Here is a 13012-nt window from a genome sequence, read left to right on the forward strand (position 1 = left end):
AGCAGATGGAGCTGAGCCCCAGCCCAGGACTGTCCCCAGCCTGTGGGCACCTAGGACAGACAGCCGGCCTCCCCACGCCTCAGGCTTCCCTGTCTGAAAAGGCACCAGTGCCTGCCTTCCAGTTGGTTGTTGCTCTGGGGTCATTTACAGTCACGAAGACATCGACACATCATTGCTTGAGTAATTGCTGAATGAACATATGACAGACCCACCCCCCCCCCCATATCAACACAGTCGGCACAGACGTCATGTCTTTGGCGGCCCCAGAGTCCACGGGGTGATGGTAAGATTCTGCAAGGTCAGGGATCACTAGAAAGAGCGCTATGGGTGACGAGCTACAGTAACCGCATTAAGCGTGATACGCAGGGGGTCGGTGAAGAATCACATCGTAGGCACCGTTGATTGCCCAGCCCCGTGTCCCGACGCCGCTGTGTGCTTGTGTGACTTCCCTGACAACCCGAGCAGGTCCGTTCAGCCCCTGGCGTTTTATTCTGAAAACAGTCCAGCACACCGCCGACTTGAACGAATCGCACAGCAGACGGCCTTGCGGTGATAGGTGACACCGAACGGTTCTCCCACCACCCTTCCCCTCTGCGCGTTTGATCGCGTATCTGCTTCTCCATCCACCACCGCTTTCCTTCTTTTCTTTGTTTCAACGTGTGACACATTGTAGGCCTCGGTACCCTTCTCCCTCAGTACGTCAGCACACGCATCACCAAGTGGAGCCATAAAGTCGGTTTATTACCCTGGCCTACAGATGAGGCCGCCGTGTGCCCCGGGTCACGTGCCCAGGGTCACCGCAACCAGGAAGTGGCAGGGCTACGCCTCCTCTCCAGGCGGGCAGCCCCCGACGCCTGGCGCGTGGCTGTCCCCACGTGGCTCCCCCAAGTCGAGAGCCGTGGTTACGGGAGAGGCAGAGTCGGAATGCAGCACGAGACCGCAGAGGTATCTGAGCAGGGCTTCAGGCGCTTGCCTCTTGGTGCTCTTGGTAGGGGTGCGTGGAGAGGGGGCCCAAGGCCAGGTGGTGAGCGTGGCAGCTGTTGGGGCAGCCCCGCTGACCTGGTGGAAATCTAGAGCCAGCACTCGGTTACAGTTTCCGCGGGTGACTGGATTCCGGCACCTGTCCTAATATCTGCATCCCTTTGCACATCAGGGGACCATCACCGGTGCGTTTTTTTTTCCCTTTGTTCTTGAAGGGACCTGACTCCTGTGCCTGGTGGTAGAAATGTTCCAAGACCTGCTCTCCATCCAGGAAGCATAGCACTTTACAGCTGCCCCCAAGCTGTGCTGGGAAGGAAGGCTTTAGGGAGCTTCAAAGAAGACAAAGTAATTGATTGCTACTTGGAGCAAATAACCCATAAGCTGTCCGTGGGTTGATGGAGAAACGGTTACTTAATTTTCTTCAAAGGATTGATCTGACTGTCAGGAGAAGCAGCCAAGCTAATTGAGTGTGCTTGTTCGCACCCTACGCGGAAACAGTTGACTCTCATTCTTGTTTTGACATCAGAATGTCCCGGGTCTTGCCTGGAGTCTCCCCCTGGCATTAATCAGGCTCAGGAAGGTCTGGGGTTGCTCATGCAAGACCATTCTCCTAGGGTGGGTCTGTAGAATTTGCCAGGGCCCGGTGCCTGTCTGCCCCCAGCACGAGGCACCCTTTTCAGAGCCCTCGGGACTTGCGTGTGTGATCTCTTACGCCCCAGCGCGTCTGTCGTTTTCATTTTGGTAGTGCATGTTGACGGAGTGGTGACACTGGGAGATGGACCGCCCTTCCCCGCCGGGCTTCTGATGGACCGCCCCGGGGGCCTGCGTCTAACTCTTCCCCCAGGCCCCCCGGAGAGCCAGCCTGAGCCCGGTGAGTCATCAGTCGCTTCCCAGCCATGCATTGCTGGTCAGTTAAGGCCTCTCCCCTCAGCTGCATTCTGTCATCGGGGAGCCGTGCCAGGCTGGCTTTCCCTGGAGCCCCTGTCAAAGCTTTATTCACTGCCATAGAGCACCTTCTGTGTCTCACACAGGCCAGTTTTCAGAGCGTCGGACAGCTCCAGAGGGTTGCCATCTGTGTGCGAGTGTGGAGACCCCGTGAGCCCCTGGGCTCGGCTTACCTTGCTCCCACCGTATCCCTGCTCCTGAACGGAGCCTGAGGGGCGGCCTGAGTGCCCAGCATGAGTCTACCTTCCGTGGCAGGAAGGGGGAGCCTCCAGGGTGAAAGAGAAGCGGTTTTTGTCCTTCCGCTAGAGAAGGGCCCAGGTCTGCCACTTGAGGGGGCCACCAAGTGCCCGGTGAAGGGGAAACTTCGCGAGAACGGTCCAGGAGCACGTGGGTGGCTCCGCGATGTCAGCCACCGGGAGACGAGAACCCCTGGGGCCTGCCTGTCGAGAGCCCGGGCCATCTGACTGTCCCCCTGCCAGAGCCAGCCAGCGTCCTGCATCCTCAGGAGCTAGCCCAGGTTGGGGATACCCCCTTTCTGAGGGAAACGAGGATCGGTCCTCTCTCTGGCCGCATCCACAGGACCGGGATCCGGGTTACAATCAGCTTGTTCCGGATGGTGGGAAGGTCCCATGTTCACTCCGGCTTCCTGTTGCACGTGTCATTATCAGTCATGTGTCCTTGGGAGGTTACTTGATGTCCTGCGTTTGTGTCCTCTGTGGTGAACCCACCTTACAGGATCCTGGGGAGCATGTCAAGTGGGAACTCAGTGCCCGGCATCTATACAGGAGCCCTCCACACACGTTGTCATGAGGCCAGCAGCCTCCGATAGGGGTCCCCTACCCTCAACCCCAGCCCTGACAGTCTTTCCGTATGCGATTATAGAGGACCAAATCCCCACTGGACAGAGCCATTGACTCCGGGGAGGGTCCGTAATCCCATTTTAACTAATCTTAGCCTCTCTGATCCCAGGCACGCCTACAGATCCTAGAATAGAAAGCCAGGCCACTCTTGGACCCCGCATTCCTCGAGAAAGCAGTCATGTGGCTTTCTGTGCACCAAGAAATCCTGGTCTCCTATCAGCTGTGAAGTCTCGCGATGGGCCCGGTGTCTAGGAATCCCAGGGTGGCCTGCCTTCCTCAAGGAATCTGGGGACCCGTCCTGACCTCTGGTTAACAGCAGGAGCCTGAGAGGCTTGGTAGTGATACGGAGTTGCTAATCTAAACTCCAGCTGTGGTGGCGTTCCAAGAATTGACTCTAAAGCCCAGAGTATTAGATTTCAAAGCGCTGGGATTCAGCCGGCCTAGAAATCCCACCGTAAGGATCAAGACTTCGCTTCTAAATGCATTTGGAGCCACCAACGCCAAGAATTAAATTACCGTATTGGCTTCCATATTTTATCATGAAGGGATTATTTAAATACAGCAAAAGTCAATCAGCCCCACTTATTGCTCAGTAATGAGCCACGGCCTGTCGGGGGGAGCCGTGGAGGAAGGCCTCAGCCCAGAAACTGAAATGACAGCTGGTCGGGAAGTCCTTTGCCTCCAAACCGGAGGACCAAAAGACACTGGCATCCCTCCATCTCGTTGACAAAGACTTCTTCAGTGCCTCCCCCTGCCCAGAACCTTCCTGGGGGTACACAGCAGTGAAGAGACCGGCCAGGGCCCTGCCTTCTTAGGGCCTTCTTATGTCTAGACAGGAAGCGGGCCTCAACCAGGAGGGAAGGGGTAGATGGGATATTGGCAGGCAATGGGGCATGGGCGGGGGTGAGTTGGGTAGATGCAGTGGAGAGTGACACGTTAGAGGGACAACCACGGATTGGGGGGGGAGGCCCTCAGAGAGGCCAGGGGCCCTTGTCACTCACCTACCCGTGAGCCCGTAGCAGTTCTGAGAAACAACCCAAGACCATGAATCATTTTGTCCCTCCAGCCTCGCTTAGTCTAGAGCCTCCATTCAGAAGGCGTGACTTTGCCCCGGGCCGGAGGGCTCTGACTAGAGAAGCGTGGCTCCCGAGAGCTAGGGTGCCACCAGGCAGCAGCCGTGGCTGGTGAAGGCCGCCCAGCTGGTGTCCGTGACGCGCGCCGGGCCCTGCGAGCCGAGTGGCCCCGGGCCTCTCCCCCATCCCCTCGACGGCCCTGCAAGGGTTAGGTCTCGATTTCCTAAGGGAGGAACCTGGGACCCACAGAAGGAAGTGGCTTTAGCGTCACATAGTTGTTAGTGGCAGAGCTTGAATTTGAGGCCGGGTCCCACGGCCCCAAGCCCAAGATGCTTGTACCGATCCTGTGCTTCGTGGTAAGGTGGCTCCTTCACACGTGTTCCGTTTCTCCTCCTCTCCCTCGACGCCTTCTGCAGGAACATGTCTGCCTTGCTTTCCGTCCATGCCGCTAAACCCTGCAGAACCTTTCCCGCGTCCCGCTTGGCCAGCCCCGAGCTGTTTCTCCAGATTAGTCTTCCAGGACACGGTGTGCGGTCTCTTGGTGGCGCCGGAGGAAGTCAGCGTCTCGGGAGTGCCTGGATTCCGCACACGATTACAGTCCATCACGGTGACCACTCGTGCAGTTCTTCACCGCTGAGTGACAACCACCCCTAGAAGTGAGCGGCTCGGGTCACCTCCAACAGCTAGGGTCACTCATGTTGCTCACAGGTCTACAATTTGCCCAGCGGGGCTCCGCAGCGCTACTCCGCTCCACGTGGCGTCAGCCGGGGGCTGGCAAGTTGGGCCCCGGGTCTTGCTCTGTGTCTGCGGGTGTCCGTGTGGCTGCTTGGGCTTCTGCAGAGCATGGTGGATAAGTTGGTTCCAAGGGCGTTTGGAGACCTTGCCTTGGAAACCACGTGGGATCACGTCGACTGTTGTCTTTCGGTCCAGGCGGTCGCAGAGGCCCACCCAGGTTCCAGGAGAAAGGACATAGACCCCAGCACTTGGTGGGAAGAGGGCCAAGGCCTCACTCTAAGAAGAGTGTGTAAGGTGGGGTTGGTGCTGGAAAGAATGGTCCATAAGGGAGCCCCTGGGGGCTCAGTCAGTTAAGCATCTAACTCTTGATATCTGCTGAGGTCAAGATCCTGTGGTTCATGGGTTCAAACCCCGTGCATCAGGCTCTGAGCTGACAGCACGGAGCCTGCTTGGGATTCTCTCTCTCTCTCTCTCTCTCTCTCTCTCTCTCTCTCACTCTGCCCCTCCCCTACTCATGCGTGTGCTCTTTCTCTCAGAGAAATAAATAAACTTAAAAAAAAAAAAAAAAGGAACAGTCCATAAGAAACCCATTTCACTGCTCCTCTGGTTCCTTCGATTATATCAGGGAGGTCTCAGATTGGCTCTAGTTTGTCTTTGAATTTGTAGAACTCTTGGGTCTCTCTTTGAATCCAAAGAGCAGGCTTTCGGCTACAGTTTAATAAAAGGGTCTCAATCTGTTTCACAGTCAATTTATCATAAATCTGGTTTTTCGCTCATGGTAATGATATGACGCTTCCTTTTTAAATAAATTTATTTTAGTAGAACGTGAGTGCCTTCAAGAGAAGGAAGCATAGGCCCTCCTTTGCTGCTATAGATTTACTCTCACGTGCACATACGGACAAGGAGGTTTCCTTCCTCTGTTGCTGCAAAGCTTATGAACAACCTGAATGACCATCACCTGGGGAGCTGTTCGGTCAGAGAGTCATTAGAGAGCGTGGCTGTGACCAGGAGTGAGGCGGGCCTGTGTTCGAATGTGTCACCGAAACGCATGGGTACGTGGCAGGAGCATGAGGCCGAGCACGTGCCGTGCTCCCTCCCCTTTGTGACTGACGGACAAGGCGGGGAGAGCGTCGCCACACTTGGAAACGCGCTGGGGGTGGATGCCCATAAACCGGGATGGTGGTTGCCTCTGGTGGGGGGTGGACAGGGGAGACTTAATGATCCTCTGTCAAGAAGGTCACAGCTTTTTCAGTGGGAGCGCAGGAATGTGTTATGCAAAGAGAAGGACCCTCTAAATATCTTCAAATAAAATGGCAAAGAAAGGGAACAGAAGCAGTGAGTGCCCTGGAGTAGGGGGGCCGGTCCTGTCTCCCTGGAGCGAGGCCCCACCAGGAGGCAAGCCACACCTCCGGGGCCCTGGGCTTCGATGGAGACCTCTGTCCTCCCTGTGTCTGTAGGGTGCCGTCTCTTCCCAGTTGCAGTCTTGGCCTCCGCCGTGTTCTGTGGTCCTGAGCACGCTGGGGGCACTGGCTAGCCTTGTGCTTCTCGGTCTGGCCGCCTAGGACGATGCCTGACCGGATTTCTCGGGCTCACACACATCTTCCGGTCGGTTTGGAAATGTGCATGCCTGTGTACCCAGAGGGGCTGTTGGAGAGACCCCAGCTTCTTGTCGTCGCTCCGTTCGTGATGGTTGTCACCGCCTTCCAGATCAGGCAGAGCCCCCGGGCCAACAGCTCAGCCTGGTGCTGCTTCCCAACCCTTGTCGGGCCCCAGAAAGGCCTGAGGCCCCTTGTGGAGGGACGTGGAAAGAGATTCACTTTCCTCTTTGCTACCACAGACAGCATAAAATGACCTTGACCCCCTCACCCTTAATCCCACCTCATCCCCTCCAAAAAGGCAATCACTGTGCACCCTGCCAGCCGTTTTCCTAACACTCTCTCTTTTACCACCCACATGCTGGAACCCATAGAACATACACGGCACGGTTTGGCGAGGTTTAATTTTACACGAATTGCGTTAACACTGTGCATGTCAGGCTGCAGCTTGCTTTTTCCAGTCAACAGTATGTTCTTGAGACTTGACCGTGTTGAAATTGCCGGGAATCTGAGTCGTTCCTTGTTGTTGCCATGTTTTTGCGCTGAATGAACGTGCACGTTTTTTGTGTTTTTGTTTGTTTGTTTGTTTGGGTTATTTGTTTTTTGTTTGTTTGTTTGTTTTAGGCTATCCCTTATTGTAGGACATTTGGGTCACTCTAGACCCAAATCCTGCTATCACCATACTTGTTCATGCCTCTTGGCCCTCGTGTGTGTTTTTCTTGGGAACATACCAGTTGCCAGGTCATGTGGTATGAAAGTTTCACTTTAAATAAAGAATGCTAATTTGCCCTTTGAAAATGTCTATGTTAATTTGTTCTCCTAGAGCTCTTGGGAAATCTTTGTCAGTTTTTCTGTGTCCTCACCACTTGTCACCTCCCCGTCGATGGGTAGAAGGTGGTGTCTTGCTTAAAACTTTTTCCCTGTGTTCTCGTGAGGCCGAGCACCTTGTTGTGTGTTTACTGGCTGCCCCCATTCTCCTGTCTCTGAATGGCCCCTGGGACTCCTTCACCATTTGCTGCAAGATCATTTGTCTCTTAGAGGTATTTTGCAACTGTTTTGCCCGGCCTATAAAGTCACTTGTTATATGGGAGTTAAGTGTTAACATTGCTGTAATCAGTTTGCCGATCTTGTATTCATTTATTTTTTGTATGTGTTGATTCTTCTTTTTTATTTATTTATTTTTTAATGGTTATTTTTGAGAGAGAGACAAAGTGCAAGCAGGGGAGGGGCGGAGAGAGAGGGAGACACAGAATTGGAAGCAGGCTCCAGGCTCTGAGCTGTCAGCACTGAGACCAGTGCAGGGCTTGAACTCATAAACCGTGAGATCATGACCTGAGCTGAAGTCGGATGCTTCACTGACTGAGCCACCCAGGTGCCCCTTGTACTTCTTTTTTAAGAAAACCCTGCCCTGCCCCCAAGATGACATGAGGATTCCCCTATGTTGTCTTCTGGTGATTTCCTGTAAATTTTTATTTTTATGTATTTATTTATTTTATTTTATTATCATTTTAGATTTTATTGTTTTATTTTTTTGCGAAAGAGAGCGAGCGAGTGGGGGAGGGGCAGAGAGGGAGGGAGACAGAGGATCCGGGCAGGCTCCAGGCTCTGAGCTGTCAGCACAGAGCTTGGTGCCGGCCCCAAACTCAAGAATGGTAAGATCATGACCTGAGCCGAAGTCGGATGTTTAAGCAGCTGAGCCACCCAGGCTCCCCTGTAAAATTTTAAACTAGAACCCTAGGCTCCACCCCTTTTGAAAAAGTGGAGTTGGTAGGGGTGGGACCCAGGAGGTTCACATGGGCAGCAAGATCGGGGCAGTGCCCGTGCTGCCCGGGGCCACAGGCTGTTCCTGGGGGTCAGACAGGGAGGCTCATGGGATCACCACACCCTGACAGTCCTCCCCATGTCCCCACATCCCTCCCAGTACCTCCACCCTGATGGCCCCTCTGTAGTGGAGCAAAATCCAGGGTGCCTGCGTGAAGGCAGCAGCCCTTGGACTAGACCGTGGGTGGGACTGGGTTCCGTTCAGCAGCCCCTCCCCTGGGCCCCCCTCCCCCCAAGACATCCAGAGATGAGCAGACAGGCCCTGTCCCCAGGGCTTTAGATGAGAATACCCATAGCCAGTGTGGGAGCAGCAGAGGGCTGTGGTGGGGCGGGGGAGGAGTTCCCCAAGATGACACCAGGAGGCCCACAGATGAGCCCCCACAGCATTGCCTGGTCTCCCTGAGGACCCCACTTTGTTTTCCCTTAGGTGCCCCCAAAGCTTCTGAAAAGCCAGAGGCTCCCCCACTCTGGAGGTCCTGGCTCCCCGGGGACGGTTGCCTTTTACTTTTCTTATGAAATGCCTCACGGGGAGAGGGAGGGGGGGTTGATGTCTCAATTGCATTTCTGAACGTTGTTCCGCTTTGGGGTTTTGTCCTTCCTTTTTTGTTCTTGGGGGCAGAGATAGTGAGTCCCTTTTTGGCCCCCTGAAGCTCTCAAGGACCCCAGGCTTTATGAGGGTGGTGCCTGCGCCCAAATCCCACTGTTTCAGACAAAACCCCGTTGACATTGCCCATTGCCACCACAGCTGTGTCTGCCTTCCCCGGTCACGCCGTGAGGGGCACATCCTCTGTGGATGTGAAGAGAGAAGAAATCCTAGGATTCCGCCTTCCTGCTTGTTGGGGGGGGGGCAGGGGATGGGAGAAAGGGGAAAGGGAAAGAAAAAGCATCCCTCACCATTTTGTTTTCTACATAGAAAAGTAAAACCTTGTCGTTGAGGAAAACGTTTTAAGTCCCGAGTGAAGAAAATAAACTCTACATACTGCAAAGAACATGCTGGAAACAATGGGCATGCTGGCTTCTACTTCTGAATACAGAGGGCCAGTAGGGACATTAGACATTGTGGATGAAATAATTTTTAGAAATCTTCTAAGGTGCTTGGCTGGGTTGTTGGGAAAGGGGGCAAGATCCTTGCCACAGAATATGAAGAAAGTCGAGGGTTAATCCCACCTGGTGTTGGTGTTTGCCGTGGGGCTGCTGGCCGTCCTAGGTGGGCCTACCCCTGGGAGAATGCACAGAGACATGAAGCCCTTAAAAGCCCAGAGGAAGCCATCCCCGTGAAGCCGCAATCCCAAACGGATTAACTTTCAGAGGGTTAAAACGGGGCTGTATATAGGAAGGTGGTGCTGAGAGAGGAGAGGAGTTTCCCTGTCCTTCCTAGATCTTAATGGAGAGTAAAAATGGGGGGGGGGGGGTAAATCCTTGGGGAATACCTGAGCCCAGGTTCGTCATCACGTGTGTCTGGGGCCAAGAGTTCTCCTGTCTCTGTAACCTTCCCTCCCCTCCCCCACCCACCCGCCTCCAATAACATAAGCCAGATATGTGGTTACAGTGCTCTCGATAGAACCCACTGGGGCGCTTCAGGTATCACACAGCTGGAATGTAGTAACTCACAGCTGTAAATTTGCTAAAACTCCAGCTGTATGCTTAAAATGGGTGCATTTTATGGTATATGAATTATAACTCCGTAAAGCTGCTTCCAAGAAGAAGAAAAAAAACCCATCTACAATTCTTGTCATCAGAAACGTCTCCTCATGTTTCCATTTTATTTTCTGCATTTGTGTTTTCTTTGTAGGGATACTTCTTTAAAAAACAACAACATCAAAATCAGAATAATACAGTTCTTATCCTCTTCCATTTCAAATTTCAGTGGCTTTTCCAATGCCGTTGCAATTATTTGTAAATAGGATTTTATACTTGGGTTTTTAATATGTACTTGAAGAGTACATCTTGAGTAATTTCTCATTTTAAAATAATTTCAAGGAGGGGCACCTGGGTGACTCAGTCGCTTGAGCCTCCGACTCTTGGTTTCGACTCAGGTCGTGATCTCACAGTTCGTGGGTTTAAGCCCCGAGTCAGGCTCTGCACTGAGCAAGAAGACTGCTTGGGATTCTCTCTCTCCCCCTCTCTTTCTGCCCTTCCCTCCCTCCCATGTTCTGTCTCAAAAAATAGCTATTTAAAATAATTTCAAGGAATACAGTGCTATATAGTACAAAGATTTAAGTTCTGCCATCGATGCCCCCACCCCACATATGCACTCCCCCCGCCCCCCCACCCCCCGCCGACCATTCTCACTTCCCTTTCCATAGGCAACTATTGTTCACAGTTTGGTTAAACATAATTTTTAAATGGGTAGATAATTTTGCATGTGATGGGAAAAAAAATCATACTCAAATTTTTCCCCTGTTTGGGGACATTTAGGTTGTTTCCTGTTTGGGCTATTTAAAAAAAAAAAAATTTGGCAGAGGATTCCATTGGAGGCAATTCAAAGCAGACAGTAGATTTAACGGTCCTGTCTTACTCTGGTGATGTCAAAGCCATCAAGGACAGGCACTAACTTAGACCTCGAATTTGAGGATGATTTCCAAGAGAAGGGGCCCAGCACACGGTAAGGATTCTGTGTTAAATGCGGTTCTCCTTTAAAGCACAAAACATCTTGGGGAGCCTGGTTGGCTCCGTCGGTTGAGTGTCCGACTCTTGATTTCAGCCCTAGTCATGATTCCAGGGTCGTGGAGCCTAGCCCACTGTTGGGGTCTGTGCTGAGCATGGAGCCTGCTTAAGATCCTGTCTCGCTCGCTCTCTCAAAAAAAAAAAAAATGTGTGTGTGTGTGTGTGTGTGTGTGTGTGTGTGTGTATATACATGAAGCACCAAGCATCTCAGAATAAGGGAGATTATTCCCATCATACAGATGGAAAACTCTGGTTCACAGGGGCCAAGTGCCTTGCCCAGAATCACACAGCATCTAGTACAAAGGTCAGCTCTCAGTTGCCAGACACCAGATTGGAAGTATGACAGTTCTAGAACCAAGCAGGGCACTCTTGTTCTCCTGCGCCTTCCCTTAATTCAGGCAAACACCGTCACAGCTTGCCACCCATCATTTGTCTGCAAGGAAGCCCTGAAACGTTACCAGGATTCTCAGTTGAGTTTTCTTAGCTACAGTTTGAGCGCCTGGTGCGTGGTAAACATTGTACTAATAATGCCTTACGTACCTTACTCAGCCATCACTTTGAGAGGGGTGGGCATCATCCCAGGTCGCCCCTCGAGACTCAGGGGAGGGCCTCAGTCTCAGGTGTGTGTGTGCCTCCAGATCTGGACTCTGCCCGCCAAACGCTGCCGCCCAGCGAGTCAGTCTGAGCGCCTGTCTCCGTCAGACTGGGCCGCTGGACTGCCCCTCATTTTGTTCTCCCTCTCCCTGTTCACAGACAACAGTGACCTGATCGCGTGCACCGTGATCACCAAGGATGGCGGGATGGTCCAGCGATTCCTGGCTGTCGATATTTACCAGATGAGCTTAGTGGAACCCGATGTGTCCAGGCTTGGCTGGGGAGTGGTCAAGTTCGCAGGCCTGCTGCAGGTATGATGGCCAGGAAGACTGGGAGCTCTTCTTGGCTGGCTGTGCACACACATACACACACACACACACACGAATCATCTGTCTCTACGGTTAATTTCTGATGACACAAGGACTACATGAACAGATTGTTATTGAAAAAAAAAAGTGAAAATACTGCACAGATAAGGGTCAAGTGTGCTTTGACCCAAACCCTCTATTCTTAAACTTTCTCCTGCATTATCAGTATGGGCCTTCCAGAGCTGCTGCACATATAAATAAACGCACATATAAATATAACCGCACATGCTGTTTATAAACACGTACTTGAGAGAGAGAGAGAGAGAGAGAGAGTGTGTGTGTGTGTGTGTGTGTGTGTGTGTGTTTAATAGTGTCACGATGAGCGTATTCTAAACTCCCCCCGCCCCCCCCAGGAGATATATGTCTTAGAGCTGACCGCGTATTATGTGCAGGCTCTCTGATGTTCTTTTCACTGCTGTGTGACCGAGCTGAGGCACAGTTAGCCAGTGCCCCGTGGCTGTCGCCAGATCGTTACCTTTACAGACAATGCTGCCTCGAAGAGAACCGTCCTTATTTCCACGTGCAAGCGAGGGCTTCCCTAGGCAGTCTCCAAGAAGCTGGGGCGTGCCTATTTTCAGCGTTCATAGACGCTGCCAGATTCCTCTCTAAAGCGATTGTTGCCACTGACAGTTTAGGAGCGTGGCCTCGTCCTCACCCCTTTTCTAGGAGGCATGGGCTCTAAGTCGCCAAACGCAAGTTGGGACGTGGGTTTTCGTATGGTTTGTGGGTTTTCTTATTGGCAGGTGACTAATGTCAGCTCCATAACTGAATGAAAGGAAGAACCAGCAGTGTTGAAAACAGCCTTCCAGTCCCCCCCCCCCCTCCCACACCCACCCCCCCCCCCCCCCCCCCCGCCCCGTCCCCAGATATGCAGCAGAACCTTCCAGGTCCGAGACGTGCCCTGCTCCAAGGCAGGCCGTTCCCTTGCTGGGCAGTGCGTGGTCGCCGGCAAGGTCTCGCCCAGGCTGACCTGCGTTCCCCCCTCTGCACAGTGTGACCCACTGTCAGCATCCCACTCTCTAAGGGAGTCGCCCACGTGTTCCTGGATGCTGTTGCAACCTTTTCCCCAGCCTCCTCTTTTTGAAGATCTCTCCCTTTAAAAAAGGTCTTTTACAGAGGGGGATGCGAGAAACTCGACGAAGAATCTTCCATTTAAAAAAAAAAAAAGACTACCCTGTAAGAGGTTGTCCGTTAGGTGACTTAGTACGTCTTACGTATCTAGACTTATGATCAATTTCCTTTAGAATTGAGTGTCAGGAAAGTGTTTTTCTCCCTCGAAGGATTAATACGTGTCCTCCGTCAGACGACGAAAGCCACATCAACCTTTCCTTTTGGTCGCCTTCCAGTAGCTGCTACTTACTTGTCAGGCCACT

General features: G+C 52.7%; 1 protein-coding gene across 6 annotated transcripts in view; it reads left to right on the forward strand.

Annotated features, from left to right (window-relative positions):
* The window catches only part of CLEC16A (C-type lectin domain containing 16A), a 201399-nt gene that overhangs the window by 136060 nt on the left and 52327 nt on the right, over nt 1–13012 (forward strand). For all 6 annotated transcript variants that reach the window (XM_049638244.1, XM_049638247.1, XM_049638245.1 and 3 more), the window contains exon 19: nt 11431–11582. In XM_049638244.1, the coding sequence (XP_049494201.1) occupies nt 11431–11582 (152 nt within the window). The remainder of the gene's footprint in view (nt 1–11430; nt 11583–13012) is intronic.

Source organism: Panthera uncia, chromosome E3, assembly GCF_023721935.1.
Source record: "Panthera uncia isolate 11264 chromosome E3, Puncia_PCG_1.0, whole genome shotgun sequence".
Classification (NCBI taxonomy): Eukaryota; Metazoa; Chordata; class Mammalia; order Carnivora; family Felidae; genus Panthera; species Panthera uncia.